General features: G+C 33.8%; 1 protein-coding gene, 1 long non-coding RNA gene and 3 pseudogenes across 2 annotated transcripts; 4 read left to right on the forward strand and 1 right to left on the reverse strand.

Annotated features, from left to right (window-relative positions):
- The first annotated feature begins 347 nt into the window (after positions 1 to 347).
- LOC120217841 (glycosyltransferase BC10-like) lies at positions 348 to 1,638 on the forward strand. Its single transcript, XM_039214876.1, has 2 exons — positions 348 to 919; positions 1,000 to 1,638. Exons 1-2 carry the CDS (start codon positions 401 to 403, stop codon positions 1,636 to 1,638), a joined length of 1,158 nt encoding a protein of 385 aa, XP_039070807.1. The 5' UTR covers positions 348 to 400.
- A 291-nt stretch (positions 1,639 to 1,929) lies between these two features.
- Positions 1,930 to 3,111, reverse strand: LOC120217843 (annotated as a pseudogene).
- A 2,026-nt stretch (positions 3,112 to 5,137) lies between these two features.
- On the forward strand, positions 5,138 to 12,242 carry LOC120217842 (annotated as a pseudogene).
- Positions 12,243 to 17,556: 5,314 nt separating this feature from the next.
- Positions 17,557 to 18,872, forward strand: LOC120217854 (annotated as a pseudogene).
- Positions 18,873 to 19,766: 894 nt separating this feature from the next.
- LOC120217848 lies at positions 19,767 to 21,069 on the forward strand. The gene is made up of 3 exons (XR_005525196.1): positions 19,767 to 19,959; positions 20,291 to 20,418; positions 20,690 to 21,069. It is a non-coding gene; the product is annotated as an uncharacterized LOC120217848 (long non-coding RNA).
- Positions 21,070 to 23,500: the final 2,431 nt, after the last annotated feature.

A 23,500-nucleotide genomic window follows, 5' to 3' on the forward strand; every position in this document is an offset into this window, starting at 1 on the left:
TATTTTTGAAATGTGATCCAATTTATATAAAATTCCAAAAATATTGTCTGTGAAATCAGTTGAGATTCACGAGAGAATAGGTTCAGAGATTGAGACTTAACCATATGTTTTTGATTTCATCTTCTCAGAACAACTCTCCCGAGGAATAATGGACATTGCAGCATAAGCTTCAAACAAAACACAAACACAATCTACATTCTAAACACACAAGAATTCTACTTGTTCTCCCAAATCCAAAGGTTTCATTTTTCATTGCCTTCCTTTTATTTCTTTTTCAAATATCCAAATTGCAGACTTTGCTTGATCTATCCGTTTCTGTATATGATGCGTTTGCAGATGTTTTCGTCTTAAAAAAGGGTGTTTCTTGGCTTGGTTTATAGAGGAAAAACAGAGCCAGAAGATGCAATCGAGATTGTTGGGAATGGAGGAAGGTAAAGATCAGGCTTCAGTAATAAGAACAAACATCCCGAGGACATTGCCTTTGAGACTCCTACTATTTTGTTTGCTGTTTGCGGTAATGGTGATTGGGTTGTCGATCATCTGTATGTATTCCGTTCGATTCTTTGTTTTCCAGCAAACAGGCACCGTAGCACCATCGAGTTTACACCCATGGTTCGACGAGACCGATACCATAGAACGATGGATTAGGCCTCCATCAAACCTGTGGCATTCACTCAGTGACAATGAACTACTTTGGAGAGCTTCATTTGTTCCTCAAATTGAGGAATATCCTTTTATGAGAGTCCCCAAGATTGCCTTCATGTTCTTGACTAAGGGACCATTGCCATTGGCTCCTCTTTGGGACAAGTTTTTCAAGGGGAATGAAAGGCATTACTCTATATATGTCCATGCATTGCCATCTTACGTTGCTGGCTATCCATCATCTTCTGCTTTCCGTGGGAGACAAATCCCAAGGCAGGTACTAGCAAATCAAGTTATATTAACTTCTTTTTCTTTGATGGGTATTTGGCTGATATGGCAAGTTGTCTGAATATGCAGATTGTGGAGTGGGGAAAGATGAGTATGTGTGAGGCCGAGAGACGACTCCTTGCGAACGCGTTGCTCGATATTTCCAACGAATGGTTCATTCTCTTGTCAGAGTCTTGCATCCCTCTATATAATTTCAGCGTAACCTATCACTACATATCGAGTTCGAAACACAGCTTCATGGAATCGTATGATGATCCCGGAGCTTACGGGAGAGGCCGCTACGATTCACACATGGAACCGGAGGTCAAACTGAGCCAATGGCGCAAAGGATCTCAATGGTTTGAAGTTGACAGGAGGCTTGCAGTTAACATAATTGAGGACACCAAATACTATCCAAAGTTCAAGGAGTTTTGCCAGCCAGCTTGTTATGTGGATGAGCACTACTTCACCACAATGCTAACCATCCAAGTGCCTCATCTCTTAGCCAACTGGACCCTTACATGGACCGACTGGTCAAGGGGCGGCGCTCATCCAGCCACATTTGGGAAGGATGATATGACTGAAGCTTTCTTTGAGAGAATCTTTGAAGGTCAGGCATGTCTTTATAATGACCAACCCTCAACTATTTGTTTTCTTTTTGCTAGGAAGTTCGCTCCTAGTGCTTTGGATCCTTTATTAGGATTAGCGTCCAGAGTGTTAGGAATTTAACCCAGATTTAGGTATGAGTGTTGGATAGGGACATGTATCCGGTACGAGTATATTCGGTTTTTATAAAACTTTTCCATGAATTTGGAGATCCTTAGAGAGTCATTGATAATCACTACCAAGTCTGAGAAACATAGTCATTTAACACAGGTATAGGCTTCAAACATCATGCCAACAACAATGCAAGTATGCAACCTCTCTACCATTGCATTCACATAGACTCAAGCATCCCATATACCCACATTCTTACAGGGATTTAAAGGCATCAGATCATTTGTATGAAAAACAAATATATAACATTAGAAAACAAAATCCAATTCAGTCAAATGTACACATAGAGTAAGATCTTTAAGCAGCAGTTATAATCAGAAGTATCATTTTTTATTATATATATATATATATATCACAAGCTCATTCAAATGGATTCCAACATTTTCTTTAACCTCTAGCTTTGAGCTCCTCAAGCCGCCTAGACAAATCATCCTCTTCAACCTTCTCCTGTGATTTGGTTGGAATGGCATGAGCAGCTGGCTGCGGCAACCCGACGGAGACTTCCAATCCAAAGTCATCAGCCACTTGCTGCATCAAGCTGTTGACCTCACCTTCTGGTGTGGATAATGAAGTGGAGCCAGCCATAGCACTCTCCATAAACTCTGCTGAACCTCCATATTCACAAACTGCTTCTCAAATTGATCCATTGTCTGAGACATTTTCTGCAAATTGCCTGCAACAAGAAAAACCCTCAGTTTGACCACTTTCACATCAAAATTAATTTACAATAAAAAATATGAAAATTTTATTTATCTTCATAATGTCCTTAATCTTAGATACACGAAAATTCTTCCAAGATTTTTTGTTCTCCTATAGTTCAAGCCTAAGCATACCTAGCTATCAATTGCCCTAAAATTTATTAGCATCCCTAATAGCCACAAAAAAGAATTAAAGACGACGAAGGATTTAAAAATTAAATTTTTACGGATAAGTTACCGGTGGCCAAGGAAGATTCAAGTGATTTGACGATATTAGCCATGGACTTGTTGATGGTGGTCATCTTAGCCTGGGTATCGAGCCTGGAAACAACAGCATCGAGTCGGGAGGAGAGCCGGAGGTAGTTCATCTGCTCAGTGCGCTTGCGGATAGCATTCTCGGCGTAGATCCGAGCCCCATCCATGTTACCTTTCTCGATCGCCTTCTTTACCTTCAATTTCTCGGATTTCTCTTCCTTCTCGCACTTCCTCGCCTGGCGCTGTAGCGATTTGGACGTGAATTTCAACTCCATAATCTGGTTCAGGAGCTTCTCGGTGTTTCCCATGGATGGATTTTCCCTTTGTTTGCAGAGTAAGATTTGAATCAGAGAGTGATTTTAAGAAATTAGGGTTCAGAATATGGGGGTTTATTTAAGTAATTTGATCGAGTCTGATGTCTTTTTGCTTATTGAATTGAAATCGACTTCCTTCTACCTTTTCCCCATCTTCAAGAAAAGATATAATTCGCGTTTATTTATCAAGCATATTACGTATAAGAGAAGAAAAGGGTAAAACACATCAGAATTCACTAAACTATTTACAAAAATATGTTCGGTCATTAGATTTTTAAATATTATAAAATAAACATTAAATTTATTAAACTAGTTATAAAATAGTCACTATGATGTTAAAAATCATCGTTAAATTTATAAAATTTCGATAATTATGATAATCTCAATAACAATTTTATATAAAAGGATATTTAAGAATAATTCATTGATTTCTAGTGTACTTCATATGAAAATAAATTATCTATTATAAGATTGATGTTTGTATTAAAATAACTAGGGTAAATCATATCATTAATCACTCAAGTTTAAGTTTTATTTCATTTTGATTATTAAATTATAAAAGCTTTAATTTTGTCATTATACTTTTCTAATTATTTTGAAATGTTAATCATTAACGATGTGATGACTTTGTTGTTATCTTCTTTATTTTCAGTAGAAAACATTCAATCTTCATTATTGTTACTAACAGCTAATCGTCACTTGTCGCCAATCATCGTTGGTGGAAAAATTGATACTAAAACATTTGCCTTTTACTCTTTTTTTCTTTCTTGAATTAGTTTTTCTTTTACGAAGCACACTCAAAAATAATGAAAAATCATCTAAAAATTTAACATTCTAATGCTTTGATCTCTTCTTACAGTTGGTCAATAAGGTTAACTTCGAGTTATGTTATCCATCTTCTTGAAAGAATACTTATCATTCATATTTTGAAGTTTTAAGAAAATCTAAATTACTAGAATGATAGATAACAATGAGACGAATTTGCTAATGTCTATGATGTCTACAAAAGATATCAAAAACCACCATAGTAGGGCTGTAAATGAGACGAGACAGATCGCGAGCTACTCGAGATTGACTCGATCAAGGCTCGATAAATACTCGGGTCGAATGGACTCGACTCGAGTTCTTAACGAGCCGAAACGGGCTACTCGATATTCGACTCGAAAAGTTCGTAAATAGCTCGAAAATATAATATATTAAAATTTTTTTTAGAAATAAATTATTAATAATATTAATATTTATGTATTGATTTTTTTATAAAAGAAATACAGTAAGATTTCTTGTATTTAAGGTTCATGTTTGAGTTTGAGTTTGAGTTTGAAGCTTCAATCAAGTTAAGTGTAAGATATTTTTTTTCATTTCGAGCCTTTTCGAGCTGCTCACGAGCTTCAGTGTAGGATTTCGAGTTCGAGTCGAGCTTGTAAATTTTAAACTCGCGAGTTTTCAAGTCGAGTCGAGCTTTATTTCAAAGTTTTTGAGTCAAGTCGAGTCAAACTCAACAATACTCGAGCTCGACTCGGCTCGTTTACACCCATACACCATAGTGATCATAAAAGCTGTTAAAGTATGACAATTTTCAACAATGGTTAAAAAATAAAATAAAAAATCTTATTTTTTGATGGGTAAAAATGGTGTGGAAAATGAAACTAGCATTTTCATTAAGTTATTTTTGCATGTACGTAAGAGGTGGACAGTCGATATGTTATTAGGTTAATTATTAATAAAGATATGTATCCAAGAACAATGGTGCTTTATTTGTCAACTAAATCACAACACTGCACATTTGCTAATCTAAGCACATTAATACTTGTTTGTCGATTCTAAGAATTTTTTAAAGATAATTTTTTAGTTTATTATTATTGCTTTTATTTTCTACTAAATTATAAATTATTTATCAAAAAAACAACATCATAGATAGTATATATGACGATTGAAGGTGACGAAAATAATAAATTTACAACTTAAATTAAAAAAATTGATTTTTTTTAAAGAAAGATTGAGATAAATATTTTAAATTTTATTTGAAGGGTCTTTTTTTAGAAATTAAAGTAGAAATTAATTATTTTTATTAATGTATATATATATATTTTTTAAAAATTTAATGATAAAAGTAATACAATTGAAAATAAAAATAACCACGAATATTATTTACCGTGAAAATATTGTCGAATTCTATCCAAACGGTGCGTTTTAAGTGAGGTTTTCCATTAGGTTTTTAAGGAGATGAAGTCCATGGAGACTGTGAGCTTCGGTCATCTTCATCTCCGAGAGGAAAAGCAGAATCAAATCCAACTAACAAAAAAGCATAAAAGGGTTTCTCAACTTCATAACCATGACGGGTAATTCCTTTTTTCAATTCATTATTTTGTAAAAATTGTTTTTTTCTGATCAATTCTATTATTTAATTGCATATCAAGTGTGTTAAGACCGCCCTTCAAGTATCTTCAATGGAGTAATTGAGTTATTATTTTTCCTTTTATTTTCTCCTTAGTGTTCATTTGTTTTTCTTTTTAACGGTTTTCTTCTATCAATTTAGTTTTGTTTCTTCAAGGAGTAATGCAAGGCAATTAGCTTCTTAGGTAATCAGAGATACCCAACATCTGCAATGGAAAACTTTTGGGGTTGAAGTTGAATGTTTTTTTTAAACAGTCGTTTTTGAGATATGGGTTTTGTAAAATATCATGCGATTTACCTTATAATGATTGCTTTATATATATATATATATCAAAGCTAGTATCAGTGAAGCAAAAGTGGTAAAAGTAAAATTTTTGAAAGGAACTCAGGCACAAATTGGTGGTTCAACCTGACACATTGCCCATCAATCATCATGTTGTAAGAGAACTAACAAATATAGTTACATTAGTCATGAAAGATAACTTTACTTCCCAAGCAGACACCAAGGGAATAAAATATGATCAACCTAACATTTACTGATATTGATTGAACCTTAATTAGTCAATTGAGGGAAGAATGTGATGCTGTTTTGAGATAGGTTCATGGTGTATTTCCTTCAACATAATTTCATTTATCTGAATTATGTTTTACAGACCACGTGCAGGAGCAGGAGATGGAAATCGAAGCCCTGGAAGCAATACTTATGGATGAATTCAAAGGTCCATCCTTTCACCCTTCTTTTGTTGGGCTTGCCTTTCTCTCTCTGCTAAAATTTACCGTAACCTCCTGACCTCTAATGATTGTTGCTTTCGTATCAGAAATTCATTCTGGTGAGAGTGGGTTGAACACTTCAAATAGGTGCTTCCAAATAACATTATCTCCTCAGGTATGTTTTCTACCAGAAATGATATTTCTGCATTTTCATTATGTGATTGGCCTTTCTTTATAAGCCATTGATTCTCATTTTTCATGGTGGTCCTACAATGTCATGGACTAGTAGGGGTAGAGTTGTTTTTTGGAGTAATAATGCTTGTCTCAATGTTTTAGGGTTTTTGGCTTTGGTTTACTTGGCTAATGTTTGAACATCATTATTCATTCTTCACGACTCATGCTTTGGCAACTAATTTCCCTTTCACTAATTCACTTTCTTTGTGTTTGACAGGATGATGATGCAGATCAGTCGACTACAACACCAGGTTATACTTTTTATGCATGACCAACTTGTAGCATACCATATTAATGTGCTGCCACATTTATAGGAAGACATAAACAATAAATTTATAATGTCCAATTTGATTCAATTTGTTTAATTTTGGGAATTATTTTTGCTGCCCTTAGTTTCCTGATTGTCTGTTTCTTTGAGAACATAAGCTGTTTCTTCTTTTGCAGTTCTTCTGGGTTTGATTTTCTCGCATACTGAAAATATCCAGATGAGCCTCCCCTTCTTAATGTAAAAAGGTCAGTATGTCCTTTAAGTGCAACACACCAATATGCATGGAACTATCTAGAAAGATATTTGTCAGAATCCTCTGATTTCTCAAATCATCTGAGAAGCAAATATTACCCCTGTTTGAATCTAATTTATCCTTCTCTTGATGTGAAGGATGAAATAGCTTTTAGTCAAATGGCTCTTCCATAAACATATGTAGAAGATTATGAATCTTAGCCATCAGATTGAAAATTTTCCATCCTCCCACCATTCCATTTTCCCGATCTAGCATTAGCAAAATTTTAATCCTTTGTGACACAACTGGTGTTTTTACCATTTATCTTTCAAGCAAGCTGGAGACTACCATTTTGTGCAAGTTTCTTGCTGATTTATATTGAATGTTTGGGATCTTGTTTGGAAGATCTTTGTGCCTCATGGTCTCCTTATTCCCTTGGGGCTTTTTAAAGTAACCTGCTATTTTCATTTCCTTTCTCCAGTATACGTGGAGTACACACCAGAGACCTGAAAATTTTGAAGGAGAAACTTGAACAAGAGGTAACCTTTCAGGGATTTATGTTTATCATATTACTGGAGTTTATACAATTTACTATTTATGCTTAGTAAAGCTTTCAGGGATTATTGTTCGACAAGATCAGTGTTTGATCTTAATAGAGTTAACATCATGTTTTCCCCATCCCCTGTCGCCACACACTAAAAATGTAAATTCTCCTGATCAGAAGTGTTGGATTGAGAATAACAAATTTACCAAGTCTTTAGCTAATTGAACTCTGTCTCACGTCCATATTTAGCAGTCAGTAGCATCTGTTTAATAAATTGATCTTCCTTCATAGTGTAAGGTTGCTGTAAAAAGTGTTATTTTTAGTTGGCATTCTGATTAGCATCTTTTTCTTATATGTAAAATGGTTGCTGTAAAAAGTGGTTCAACTGGTTGAATTATTGGATAGGCTCAAGGATATCAAATTAAATGATTCTCTGGAGGATTGTATGCTTTGGGACGATGTGGGTGAGGGGTTATATTCTGTCAAAGCTTGCACGAAATCATTCTACTCAGCTGATGAGGATCCCTTTAGGTGGACTAAATGTGTTTGGCAGGGTCTGGTTCCTCCTCGAGTAGAGGTTTTCCTTTGGCAAGTATCACTTAATAAATTAGCGGTTAGAGTGGAATTGAAGAAAAGGGGGTTCCTTTAGGGGAGGACATTCAATGCCCCTTTTGCAATCAAGTTGAAGAATCAGTTCAGCACCTGTTTATTTCCTGCCAGTTTTCGTGGGTATTATGGAACAGAATCATAGGTTATTGGGGTATCAAGTTAGCCTTACCTGCTGATCCGTCTTCAATTCTAAATTCATGGTCTGTTCTGAGGCCTTATTCTAATATGTGGAAGTTTATCCCGGGGCTGTTTTATGGTCAATTTGGAAGATGCGAAATGAAATTATTTTTGAAAGAGGTAAGCTGGATACATCCTCACTGTTTTTCACAGTTAGGTTAAGGTTAGCGAAATGGTTCCTCGCTAAGTATCCTTTACTCTCTATCCAAGTGAATTCTTTAATTGGGGATCCTTCATTGGCTGATAAAATTTCAGCCACTATGGATTTTAACAGGCCTGTGCTTTGCTGGAGTCCTCCTCCAGTTGATTTTTTTAAGTTTAACGTGAATGGAGCTGTGAGTTCTGTTGGGATGTTAGCTGGAATTGGGGGAATTCTAAGAGATTGGAATCGGGTCAAGCTTATGTCGTTCTCAGAAAAATTAGGTTCTAGTCCTATCATTTTGGCAGAGTTGAAAGCTATAAAAGAGGTTTAGACATCTTTGTGGCATCAGAATGGGTATTGAAGGGTAGGCTTATTATTGAAAGTGATTGCAAGTTAGCCGTCGATTGGTTGAAATTTCAGGAGTCAGTTCCACTTTACTTTTTAAGTTTGTTAAGGATATTGCGGATGCGGTTTCTGAGAATGAAGTCATTGTGAGGTGGATTCCGAGAAGTTGTAATAGCGAGGCAGATTTGCTAGCTAAGGAGGGGATTGGGTAGTGGTTCACTTTGTTGTACTAGTTCGGAGGTTTTATTCCGAGGGTGTTATATGAGTGTGTTTAAGTCTTATGTATCTTCAACGAGTGGTTTAAGTCTTATGTAATCTTTTTTTGAAATCAATATATTGAGGTACTCTTTTCCTCCTTCCGCTAGTCGGTTCTAACCTCATGGTAAAGGACTACTAAGAAGGAGGTTTTTAATGAGACCTACTATTCCTATAAAAAAAATGGTTATACAACTTAAACTATTCAGGTTGTGCAGTTTCTCTCTTGATTTTGTACTTTACAGGCATCTGAAAATCTTGGAATGGCTATGATTTACACTTTGGTTACATCAGCCAAGGAATGGTTATCTGAAAGATATGGCCAAGATGCAGATGCTGACGATGTCGAAGAAGAAGAATCAACAAAAGATGAGGTCTGGCCATTTACTATGTGGTTTAAATTTCCTTTAAGCTTGTGGTCTGATGTTTATTAGATGCTTCTAGTAAATACAACTTTTATTTTTGAGTAATCTTTGAGCAAATTCTTTTGGCATTCATATATAGTTTCCACCTGCCATGCAATGTTTGTCTTTAATGCGCATGGATGCATAATTCTTTAGAGAATTACTTGCATGTCTCAGCTTAGACCTATAGAGTGATTGTTGTCTTCGGCCTAAGGGTGCTGCAATGCCTACTATAGTTGCCAGGGTGTTTTCTTGTGATTCCTACCTGAGAGGAAAGATAGATTTCAAATTTATGCAGCAAACGCATAACTATGATAGCCTGTTCCCAAGAAACCTTTTTCATTAACGGGTCTTATCTGAGCATTAATCAGAATCATGAAAGATATGGAGTTGTTGTTTTAAATGCTTGGTACTAGAAAAGAAAAGGTGCAAAGCTCCTGGCTTGCAATTTTATCAGTGTGTCTAATGAATCTCAACCAACATCAGCTAGAATGTTGGACAAATTGACTGTGAACTTAGAAACGAAAGTGCTAAGATTCCAAAGATATACTATGCTGGTTTGCTCTACAGCCAGACTTTTGGACAATTCATATTACATGATATAAGCATTGGCAGACAGTTTTAGGGACTTAGTTTGTGCTATTTTAGAAATATTAATGATCTTCGCTTGGAACTGTTAATGCTAATTGATAAGTCTGCTGATCAAGAGGAACAACATAACTTTATGCTAATTACGATCCCAGAATGTTGTTGAAGTTTGAGAACGCTATTTTTTTCTTAATACGGATATTAGTCATTACACAATAGAAGCTATACGACCTATGCTGTCCTGCAGGTGATTGTTCCACATGGAGAGCCTGTTACTGTTGATACATTTTTGGCATGGAGAGAGAGATTTGAGGCAGAGTTGGCGCTGGAGCGAGCCAAGTAAGTTTGGTTGTTGAATGCCTTTGCCCTTATGTACATGTCATACATGGCTATGCATACTGAGATATATTAAGTTTTTGTTATCAAATCTGCAAGTTTGGTAGTGCTAAACATGCTAAAGCTTCTTCAGTTTGTCATCATTATTTTATGAAGTTTATCCTTGCTGGTTGACACAGGATAGGATTTAGAGGCACACTATATGGGCTCCCATTAAGGGTTCCATGTCGTCAGGAAAAATAACTGAATTGCAGTTTCTCTTCTTCCACTTTGACTCACAATTCATATCATAATAGAGATATTCCTTGAAAAAGAACAAAAACAAAAATCATGGAGATTTTTACCTTCCAAATGAACTTTGCCTTACTGACTAGAGCACAATGAGAACCTAGATGCTAGAGATGACTTGGTCTGTTAAAATATTCGTAAAACCTACATTGCTCAAAACATAAGATATCAATGGAAGACGTGAGTACGTGGCCAACGTGCATATGTAGAATGTTTGCCTAGTTTTCCCTTATGTTTGGAGAGTTGCATCACATAGCCACTATCACTTTGAGGTGTTTGATATGAATACTTAAAAGTAGTCAAAACAAAAAAGCCTGGGATACAGAAAACAGCCCATTCTAGCTTTACCCGTCTAGTTTAGTGCATGGACAGCTTTTGCAGTTTTTTCTGGTTAACCTACCTCTTCATTATGACGTTCTGTAGAAAAAGGAAAGCTATGTATCTATGCTATGAAAACTAGAAGGTATATACTAAACTGTCAGAAATAAACTTTCCATGCATCAATTTTCAGGCTAATGCCCGAGTCTGCTCTTACGGCACCTAAAGAAAGAGGCTCACAGGCAGGCAGTGGTTTGAAAGTGGAAGAGCTACTGTGGTAACTTATTTTCCTCCATAACATTGTGGATATTATATCTATACCATTGCCAATTTGTTACTATGGGCTTAGATTTTAGGAACAAATCCATCATTGTTTGCTTTAAATTAGCTAATAATCTCAAATGATTAGGTCAGGTTTGAGATGATATATTTTCGATTGTCATATCTGTGATTAATGATTCTTTTCTAACCTGTATTTCAACGAATTTGAGAAATAGAATATATAACTGTGAAACCACTATTAATTCTATGAATTGGTTATATCTTTCCCTCGAACCTGCGACTTAATGATCCTAATCAGTAAATTTATGTTAGTCTATTTAACGTAATTCAGCCAAGGGGTTTAATTGGATTAATCGACTCCTTTCTCTGTTGAAAGCAATCATGAATCAAGGGAGTCTGATATGTGATATAAAAAAAATTAGTGACCCTATTCCCATATGTAATGGGGTAAGGGGAGGTAGGATAGTAGGCTGCCCCCAACGCCAGGTTGAGAACAGCTTCTGTGGGAGGCCTCCAGCATTATGAATTGCCTACTACCGTGAGACTCGATCCCACGACCACAAGGTTAAAAGCCTTGTGTTCTACCAACTGAGCTGGACGGGCAATTCTAATACGTGATATAATATGCCCTAATTAATTCTTAAAGTGCATCTTGAACATAGTGACTTCCTCTTCTGCAGAAAGGTGCAGCTCACGTTAATGAAGAATCCGAGGAGGAAGACGAGGAAGATATTGATTTTGATGATGATGATTTCGAAGGTGGGCCCTTGGGAAACAATCATGTAATTGGCATTTGATAGTGCCAAGAACACTCGTTAAATGGTTTAATAGGTTGGCAAAATGAATGAAGGAAAGTTTTTGATCACATTGGTTTGTTGCAGATGATGAAGAAGACATGCTTGAGCACTACCTTGCCGAGAAGTCTGATTCGTCCACACACTCTTCGAAAAGAGCTGCCTAAAAGAAAGTCTTGCGGATTGAGAGTTAAACATCTTTTATCATAAGTGATGAACTTGCTGTCATTTAAATTTTAAGAGTACTTACCAGGAAGGCTTTGGTTGAAGGAAATGAATTTATGTTGTAACATTATGTTTCTGTTTCCAGTGTAAAGATTCACAAATTTTGCATATTACAGCTTGAAGGGTACTGATATGATCGTAAAGACCCATCTTGATGAAAGGGATAAAATGCACTAAATTTATACCAAATTCCAAACAATGCCTTAACATCTTAATTATTGGTAATATATTTTTAGATATAATTACTCGAATTTAGAATCTCAAAGAATAATAAAGAATAATATTTTTTTTTATTAGGACTGAATTCTAAAAAAAATCTAACAACTCTAAAAACTATTGTAAGGGTTATAAAATTCATTAAAGCATGAAAGATTGTGTGTGGTAGGTCAAAAGTCCAAACATGTACCACTGGGTTTGCAAATTGACAACATTAAACGACGAGTGCATTCAACATTCACCTCTAATCCCTATCACCCTTGTTTTCAAATGGGACAATATGATTAGAGTGTAACTTATCCATAATCAGTTGGACATAGATTTTTTAATGAACTCAATGTTATAGTTTGGATTGTAATTATACTAATTTTTAATGAATGATTTAATATAGTCATAGTTTTATTTTAATAATTTTTATGATTATTTAATATTATTTCATAAATATTTTAAATATTCTTATTTCAAAATATTTCTTTTAAAATATTTATTGATGTCTCCATGAGCATGAAATTTAGATCAAACGAGTTTCGATATCCTGCAAAGTTCAATTTTTTATTTGAAATTTTGAAATCAGATTGAGTCGAGTTTAGGGTGAAAATTTCTGACCTAATCCAATCCAAGTATTTGTAGTATATTATCTCTATATATATATAGTTGTGTCAGATTGGGTCGTGTATGGATTTTTTTAACCCAAAAATTGAGTCGAGTGAGGAATGAAGGACTATAATACTAGAGTCAGATTCATATCGGCCAAAATCTGGATTGTTATGCCAAGTATGGAAATAATATTTTCTGCAATGAAGATTGTGAAAAAAAACTACATATTTAGTCACCCACTATCACTTTTATTTCGTTTTGGTCACTCAACTATTTTTTCAATAATTATTTAACGGTGAGTGACCAAAATGAACTAAAATGTAATGTTAGTGATGATTTTGAAAAAAAAATAATTAAGTGACTAAGAAAATTAGACAAACTTGTAAAATTTTACATACAAAAACAAATTATCAATAAATAAGTAAATTATATGAGAAATTAAAATTTTCAGAAACCGACTATCTGTTCCCCTCGATTAATCCTTGTGTATGCCATTGTATCATGGGAATAGGAATATAAGAATAGAAATGGAGATGAAGTGGGGGCATAAAGGGTTGATTTAGAATGGGGGTCAGCATCATGAGCGGAGAATAGGATCATCTTCATGATCACTAGCAATGGGGACAACAACGACCCTTCATCACCCACCCCATGGAGCTTAATAAAGCCATGGAATGTGACAGATCTTTTCTACATGCATGCATGCACAACCAAACCGCCCTTTGCCGACGACATATTCCCGACCATCTCCTTTACTTTCTTCTTATTTTGGCTAGTAAGGGGGAGTGATGACAACCTACGTTTTGTTTGATACATGGAAAAGAACTCATTTGGTTTCATCATTTCAATTGATTAGGTTAAGTCAATTTTGATTGAGATGATTCTAAATAACTTGGGGTGGGGTTGCCAAAGTTTCTAGGTCTTTTGAGAATGCTGCGCCCCATGCTTGCTTCTTGGACCACCTTTAATTTGTATTACCATTCCCTTACCGTTACAAAACCCATGCTTGCTTCTTTGGACCACCTTTAATTTGTATTACCATTCCCTTACCGTTACAAAAATATATTATTTCTTTTAAATGATTTGAATTTGAGTAGTTATATTTACGGTGTATGTATTGTTAATTAATTAAAAAGATTAATCATATATTATCTTATAATAACTCTAAATTATTTAAAAAAAATATTTTTTTTTCTATTTTTTTTGGGTTAAACCAAGTATAATCAGTAGTTTTTTTATCATTGGATTGAACACCTCCCATATGGCAATTGATACTTGCTAGATATCCATAATTAATAGATTAAACCATATTTGAATTTGGACGGTGTAATATTATCTTACATTTCAATAAAACCGTTGAAAACAAAATAATTTGAGAAGACGACCTCAACATGACATGAAGGAATAGAGTGATGTAGATGCAAATCGCAATCTGAACCGTTGAAAGTGAGAATTGGACATCAAATCTGATGATAGAAAATTTCAGGGTCCCCCACTCCAAGCTCTTCACTGTTTAGATTTCCCCCACGTGGGAGATGGCTATCTTTTGTGGCACCGCCCAATCATGACGCGCCACGTGAGATCCCGAGCGTTGCCTTCACGTGCTCACTTCGGTTAAGAGTTTTGCAGAAATAACTCGGGGAGGCTTATAGAGATAGCGTCATTAATTTAGAGTTTTTCGTTTCCTTTGAAGGAAGCATTAATTTAGACTTGGACCATCCCATTTATTTTATAAAAAAATACATATAATATTAGGCTCCGATGACGAGAAATTATTTCATAGACTATTCTCATCGTATCATTAATAGTCTTAACCAATTAATAAATTCACATTAATCTTTTTTCATGTCATTTATATATAGAGATTCTATTTTCCAATCAATTTCTTCATTAATACATATCAAATTAACCTTAAATTTAAAATTTATTTTTAGAATCTCATTATCGTTTTTCTTTCCCACTCACAAAACATCTTCTTTCTCCTACTTTCTCTTAGTTGCTTGGAACCTTTGAAGCACACTTATCTGTTCTCTGGCATCTTTGTCTCCAAGCCATCACTTCACTGGGAATTTCCAATCGATCAACCCTCTCAACGCTTAACAATACATACTCCCTCCACACCTTAGTTTCATTGCTTTAAATGGCAACACTCGGCCGCCACTCCAACCACCTAACATTTTCTAACCAACCCCTTAATTCCCACCTTTCCTTCTTTGCTTGTTTGTATTCAGCTACCCACTAAATTTGTTTACACATAAAATTCACAACTTTGAACTGTTTTTCTCTCAACTTTAATATTCAAGTGAGTCATATTTGATATGCATTATCTTCAAATCGAAGATCATCTCCTAAATTGATAAGGTCTTTTTTCAAGGTTGTAAGAACTTTTTTTAAGATTCTTCATTGTCTCACAAAACCACAAAACAAACCAAAAGAAAAATATAAAAATAAAATAGATTTTTGTCCCGCTTAAACAACACCGTAACGCCTGCATTTCATCTCGATATTGCAACGACAAGATGACTAAAGTAACTAAGATTATGAGAAAAGATTGTCTTGTGAGTGGAGAAGAAAGAACATTAATGAAGATTCTAATTACAACCCCTAAATTTAAGTTTAATTTGATATGTATTAATGAAGAAATTGATTTGAAAAATAGAATCCTTGTTTATATATGACATGGAAAAATTGATGTGTATTCATTTAATTGATTGGGCTATTGGTATATGGTGGAAAGGGTTCATGAAAATTTCTTTCCGATTGACAATACTTGATGACCTACATTTCTTTCAACTCTTGCCGGCATGATCAACTTTTCGTCGGCATGATTAATGGCATGTCTTTAATCAGCTTGACAGTTTAAATACTAAATGTAATTTATATGACAATTTAAGGAAAAACCATATCCTTTAGCAATCTTTTATCCTTCGAATTTTTTCTTGAAGTCCGAAAGCTACTTTGGACTACTTTCAATTTCAAATTAATTATTATAATATTATTTACAATTGAATAAGTATTAAATTACTGCTGCGTTATGTCATCTTACTCAAGGTTTTCCCATTCATATTTGTTTTTTCTAATTAATTAGTATTTTTGTTTTACAATAGGTGGCACTGTAATTTTTGATGAAGATCCAAGTCCACCAATTAAAGTTCGAGACAACTTACATATATCTTTCAATAAGGTCATAGTTCCATAATTGTGATATTAGAAATCACGTTCAAGTGTCAAACTCACCACTCTAGGATTTAAGACCAACTCCAATTTGGGTTCTTTCAAGTAAAACCTCATTTGATGCCCTCAATATATAACATACATATACATATATATAAATTCCCACTCGTTATCTGACTTGGTGAAGGAAAAAAATAGATAGTAAACGTATATGCAAGGGAAAGGTGGCATAGCATATAAAAGCAATGCTAGGGAGTCCACTCTTAAACCCTCTCTTTTTTTATCTTTCTTTCCTTTCCTTCTAGCAAGTATAACTATCTGTATTTTTTATAAAAGTGAAAAGAAAAAGGAGAGAAATGTATGTATGTGTAGATTTAAGGTTATTGGATGTTGAAGAGACAAAAGCTTGCTTAGCTTGCTTTCTCTATCTGTTATCTTCTTCCTATCATCCTCTGACTACCCTTTACTTTTAGACTGCAAATTTATCTTTTTCAATTGTTCTTAACCTTGTGACAGTCCCCCACTACTCTTGTTTATTCAAATTTGCAATCAATCCTAAGAAATGTCACTGCCGTTACTTTTTCAAGTTTCAACCCCCTGTTTAATGATGAAATTGTGCAGAAATGTTGAAATTTGAGTACAGCTTAATTTAGTGAGAATGAAACTGGGATCAGTCATGATTAAAACTATGATTAATGTAAAGCTTTTAGAAAGAGAAAGCAATCCTGTTAAAAGATTATTGTTTTGACTGCAGTTTTCTTTCTTCTTTTTCCTGAAAGTCATGATGCGCATGGAATTTACATAAGCAACCAAAAGGATGTCAGATCATTTCCCCACTAAAAATATATGTATAAACTATATAGTTGAGATTGAAATATGCTTCTCTAATGCTCCCTATCTGCAGAAATATATACTCTTACACACCCACCAAACAGACCCAAAAAAAAACCTTATCTTTTTCGAACCCCACATTATTGATTATACATCTTTTCAACTTATGAAATTATATTTTATACTAAGATACCCTCTCCTTTTTTTTCATATTAATTATGAATTTATTTATATAAGATACCCTCTCCTTTTTTCATATATTATATATATATATTATACTTTTATAATATTCTATTATTCTTCCTATCTATATAAACAAGCATATGCTTTTTAAACATATTACTGTGTCAACCATTTTAGTGTTTTACTCCAGAATAGGTCAAGGTAGGTGAAATATCTAATTCCCTTAACTCTTTGCATATAGACTTTGTTTATACTTTCATGTTTATAGTTTTGTTGGGGCAATTTCTACAATTGTTTTCGTTTTTTTTTCATTCAGTTGCATTGACTGATGCTAGCTAGCAGTGGTTTTTCTTCACGATTACGAACTAATTAGAGAGGGTTTGGTTTGATCGAAATTTTTCTCTGTTAGAAGAACTGCAGAAAATATTCTTCATTTGTTGGCTACTTTTCTGGTATGTAGTTTTACTCAAAGTTCCATCAACTATTGTTTCTTTCAATCCTTGGACTAACTGTTGAAGTTATTTTATCCTTTTATCTTGGCTCAGAAAATAAAAGGTTTCAGCCATGGATGGTGGCTTGGGATGGGATAGCTCAGAAGTGGAAGACAGTTTCTTAATTTCCAACTCAGATTCTTCCATTTATGGTGACAAGATGAATCTGCCAGAAGATATCTTCATTAATCCAATTCAACAATTCCATATAAGACCAGATTCAGATAGAGTATCTGAAATGGTTCCACAAACACTATTTCCTGCTGCATCAGATTCAGTGAACGTTGCCTCAAACTTTGATATGCTGAAATGGAGAGATGGTTTAACACAAGTACGTTTCTCTTCTCCCTTTTTGAGTAGATCATCAGCTTCAATTTCTGATATGGGCATGGCGGTTCACTCGCAAGTCATGGCTGGTGCTACAAAAACAACAATAACAACAACAAGCTCTCTTGAGTCCCTTGATTGCTTGCTCTCAGCTACTCATAGAAACAATACATCAGTTGAAGATGATGGGATTTCAATGATATTCTCTGGTTGTAACAGCTTATGGAACTTTGTTGCTACCAGTACTACTACTAATACTGCAGTTTCATTCGGAGAGTCGGCAAACAATGGTGTAAACACCGGCAACGAGACGGTGTCCCAGAGTTCTTCGGATCAATACATCAACAACATCAAAAGATCGGAAACGAAGTCCGGTTCTTCAAAGAGAGGCAATGACGAGTTCAAAGTAGGTATAAATTTTGGTTAATTTCTTCTGGTTCTTCTGCAACAGAAAGTGGTTTCAAACTCGTCACTGAGAATCAACCCAAAGAAAAGAAAGCCAGATTAGAAAAGGCGGTCCCAAGCTCATCCAACATAAATTTTCAGCTTCCAAGTTGTTCATCAGCATCATCTTCCATGGATGAGCCTGATCCGGAGGCCATTGCGCAAATGAAAGAGATGATTTATCGAGCAGCAGCGTTCAGGCCAGTGAACTTAGGCACGGAAGTGGTGGAGAAACCAAAGAGGAAGAACGTTAGGATCTCGACTGATCCACAAACCGTAGCTGCAAGACAAAGGAGGGAAAGGATAAGTGAGAGAATTAGGGTTTTGCAGAGGCTGGTCCCTGGTGGGAACAAGATGGATACGGCATCAATGCTTGATGAAGCTGCAAATTATCTTAAGTTCCTTAGGTCACAAGTCAAGGCACTAGAAAACTTAGGTCCCAAGTCAACACATAGTTGTCTCTTCTTAAAACCTAATCATATCCACCACCCATGATCTTTTCATCCCTTCATAACTCATCACTAATCATTAACATGCAAAAGAAAATAATCCCAAATCCTTTAATCATGATTCTGTAACTAGAGTTGAAAGCTCTAAAAGCTTTGTAATTATAGCACTTATGATTAAGATGAAGGGACCGAAAGTAGTGATTGGGATCACTTTACTCTTTTAATGTAGTCTGTAAGACTTTGCGAGTCCAAATCAGCCATCTCCTTGATTCAACCCAAAGCGTGCTATTGAAACCCACCCCCCACGCTAATTGCTTACCACATGTTTAGCTTCTCTTTTGCAGGTTTCCAACAATTCATATTATTAAACTCTTAAAGTCTGTTTCATACTTTATAGAATCCCTCGATTCATCCCAAGTAATGATTTTTTTTTCATGATGAAGCCGTTCGTCGCGAGATTACTGCCTGTTGAGATATGTAAAGCTGAGTTTATTTGCCATCGGTAATGTTTATAAATGAATGCAGCTAGTTGTAGAGTCAGTTAGGAAAGCTGTTAGGAGTTTATTGTTAGTAATTCGTAAGAAAAATGATAAAAAAGAAGAAGAAATTAATCCAAAATAAGATATGCAAAAGAGTATAATTAACGTGATCATTTGATTTTCGCATGAAAATATATAATTTCTTAAAAATAATTTCATTCAAGAAAGTTTGATTTATAACACGTCCAAGTTGTTAAATAAATAAAATAAAATATAGAAAAAAAGGCAATTAATTAATTAATTGGGTTGGATTGGATTGGCCAGTTCAGGGGTTGTTTTGAAAAAAAATCCGTGCATGATGAGGTGGCAAGACCATGGGCAGAACGTCAGCAGCTCCATCCCACGATTAACTCCTTTTTGCATGGGTGCACAGTTTGAAACCACAAATCCCTGCTATTTATACTGCTCGGCCTTTGGGAAAAGCTGAGAAGATATTTAAAAATTGTGGGTGTTTTGAGTTTTGATCTAAAGAAACAAACAAGAATGTCGTGGCAAACTTACGTTGATGAGCACTTGATGTGTGAAATCGAGAACGGCAATCATTTGACCGCCGCCGCTATCATCGGTCTCGACGGCAGTGTTTGGGCCCAGAGCTCTGCTTTTCCTAAGGTCTCTCATCACATCTCATCTAATTCTTCATCATAATCTTCTTCATATACACTTGGAGACTTAAATAGCGGTAGGTAATAGAATAACAGAATCATACCGATAACAATGAATTACGAATTTGTGACCATAATTTAATACATAGCAGCTAATTGCGATAATAATATATTTTACAAATATCTACAATAATCGTAATAATATTTATGTTTATAACTACGATAAATATAATGTAACCACAAACATGATTACAATCACAATTTAAATCCATGATAGACACTCCTCAGGATCTATTAACACCATATTTTCTTGCGATCTTCACTCTTTTTGTTAACAGTTTAAGCCTGAAGAGATCACTGGATCTTGAAAGATTTTGATGCCTGGGTCTCTGGCACCAACTGGGCTGCACCTTGGTGGCGCTAAGTACATGGTGATCCAGGGGAGCCAGTGGTTCGTGGGAAGAAGGTCAAAGTTACTCTTCATTTATCATTGAATTTGAATTATTTGTTATTGCTTATGATAATATTTTGAAGTTGGGTTAATTAGAAAACAATTTGTAGAATGAGTTTTCCATATTATAGTAGATTTGAAGTCTGATTTTCTTCTTCTGTTAATTATGTAATATATTGTGTCCACTTAAAATACAAAATTTCTATCTGAAATATATATGTTTTCATCCTAATTTTTTTTGAATCGGCCTGATCATACGTGTTCATTATTATGATTAACTTTCCAGGGTGCTGGTGGTGTGACCGTGAAGAAGACAGGACAAGCATTGATTTTTGGGATATACGAAGAACCGGTGACGCCCGGACAGTGCAACATGGTGGTTGAGGTGGGTGATTACCTTGTTGATCAGGGTATGTAGGCCTTAACCTCTCGCTCCCCCAAGCTCTTTGATTTCCTGTTGCTTTTGGGCTTTTGCATCTTTCTCCTCCATGGCCAGGAACCGGCTTTGAATTTTTTTCTTTTGGAATTGTGAGGATAATAAATCATGCGAATGATTTCTGGTTTTGCTAGGCCTTTTTTTCCTTTGTTCTCTCATTTTGGCAAGTCTCTAAAATATATATGTTGTTGGATTTCTTCATGTTATGGTATTGGTGGAATTTGTTATAAGATGATTTTCTAAAATTTAAGTTAATTTTTATTAATTCAGATGATTACAAGGTTGTATATATTTATTAAGAATCTTTTTTAATTTGGTAAGACACGCATACTCGTAGAAACAACAACTTGAACTTAGGATATTTAGGAAGAATAACATTCTTTTTAATCACTAAGATTAGTTGATGAATTCCAAATTTAAATCAACTATTGTGAGATGAATTCAAACTCGTGATTTTCAAAAACCTTATTTAAAAGGATGACACTTAAATACATTCGAATTCATAATTTAAAAAAATTGTTATTATTTTGAGTATTATATAGTAATAATAATAAATACAATATCAAATTTGATGTTAGATGATGTATGATTATAAAATTGACTTGGATTGGTTTTATCTGAGAGGACATCTTTAATAATTTAGATTAGGGAGATCATGGGTCAATATTATTATATTATTTTAATTGAGAAAAATATATTCTAAACTTTAATATCATACTATTTATCAAATAAAACATGTCGAGCTTAACAAGCGATCTTAATAGTTAAAGGGATATTATTTCTAGATGTCTTAAGTTTGAGCATATGTGTCTATAGGATGTGTGAGTTATAAATAACTAAAAAAGATTATAAATAGATTATATTATAATTATTCTGTACTATTAAAAAAACATGTCAAATATTGTACTACTTATCTAGCGGATTTAAATTGGAAAAATGACAAATAAGCCCTTATATTATTACAAATATTCAATTAAGTTTGTACCGTTATTTATTCATTAAACCTTAATTTTATTATATTTAATAAATATAATATCAAATCTGACGTTAGGTTATCTATAAATATATATATATATATATATATATATATATATTTTCATTATTTAATTCCAACATAAGATGTTAAACTCAGTGACAGTAGGATTTTATGTTAAAAAACAAAATTTTAAAAATTTTAATAGACAAGCTTTAAAATTCTATGAGTCAACAAACGCATACTTTTAATAAAAAATATATACAAAATTTAAAAATATAATAATTTTTAATTAAAAAAACAATTGTGACTACCCTCCCTACCCATCCCTATTTACACTTGTATACTTTAATTTATTAATGCATTAGCGAATGGAGTCGATCAATCAAACGAAGCATGTCAAATATCATACCACCTATCTAGGGAGTTGAAACAGAAGAAATTTACATACTAAACCCTTATATTATAAATTTTCACTAATTCCTTATATTTTATTTCATTTATGTCAAGTGAATGCTCAATCTAATTTAATCATTTTATTAAAGTGAACTGCATTCAGTTATTGGACTAGACAAACAAAAAGATAATTTTTTGTCACTTGATTTTAGAAAAAAAAAAGTAAGATCAATAATTTTTTAAATATTTAATTGATTTTTAATGAGATAATGACACATACGTTAAGTAATTGATATGGCATATTTAAATTTTATAAAATTTATTAATCTGATTTATAATGATAAAAATTACTCTTAATAATTTTATATTCCAATTAAATCTTCAGCTTTTCTCATCTTTTTACCTTCGAACTAAATAAAATAAAAAATACTATAGAGGGTTGAAGTTCAATTTGACACGATTTTGACGAAATAAAAGTGCAATAATTAATATTCAATGGAAAATTTCAAATAGAAAGAAATAGAAAAGGTGTGTGGTTAATGATTACGAGAGGGTGAGTCACTGAGGATTGGGCTCTGAAATTGAAAGGCAACGAACTTATCCATTTTTTATTCTGAGAATAAATTCAGAAAATAAAAAGAAAGATAATGTCGAATATATGGAGAAGGGCCATCCACTTTATTAAATAAATGGAAGGGCGCCATTACTTTTTGACAATGACCCATCTAACTAAGCAAACTAGCAAGGTGCATGGAATTTCATCCAACCCTCTTTACGTTATTCATTATCATTAAATTTCTATTATAATCATAAAATAATTAATTACTCGATTAATATATATAGACTTTAGTTTGGTATATGTTCGAAAGATTTTTAATTATTTGGAAATAATATTCAAAACACCTCTTACATACGTCATGCTCGAACCTCTCTAAGATAAAACCATCTATTTCATCACTAAGATTGTTTAATTTGTGCTTTTTTAGGATCATTGTACGAATGAAATAAACGGTTAAAATTAACAATATGAAATGATAAGATATTCACTGAATAAATAAATCACGTCGTCATTTTTCACTCAATTATCTTTCTGAATAGTATGTGATGATTATAAATTAGTATATGTTCATAATCTCTCTTAATCATTAACAACGTACACACCCTACAAATGTTTGTTGGGACCCTAAATATGAGTAGATATAACTCTAAATACAAATATATATTTATTTTATGGCGATATTTAAAATTGATATTTATATGAAAAGCAAATAATTTGTTATCATTATTACATA

Source organism: Hibiscus syriacus, unplaced genomic scaffold (assembly GCF_006381635.1).
Source record: "Hibiscus syriacus cultivar Baekdansim isolate YM2019G1 unplaced genomic scaffold, ASM638163v2 tig00110190_pilon, whole genome shotgun sequence".
Classification (NCBI taxonomy): Eukaryota; Viridiplantae; Streptophyta; class Magnoliopsida; order Malvales; family Malvaceae; genus Hibiscus; species Hibiscus syriacus.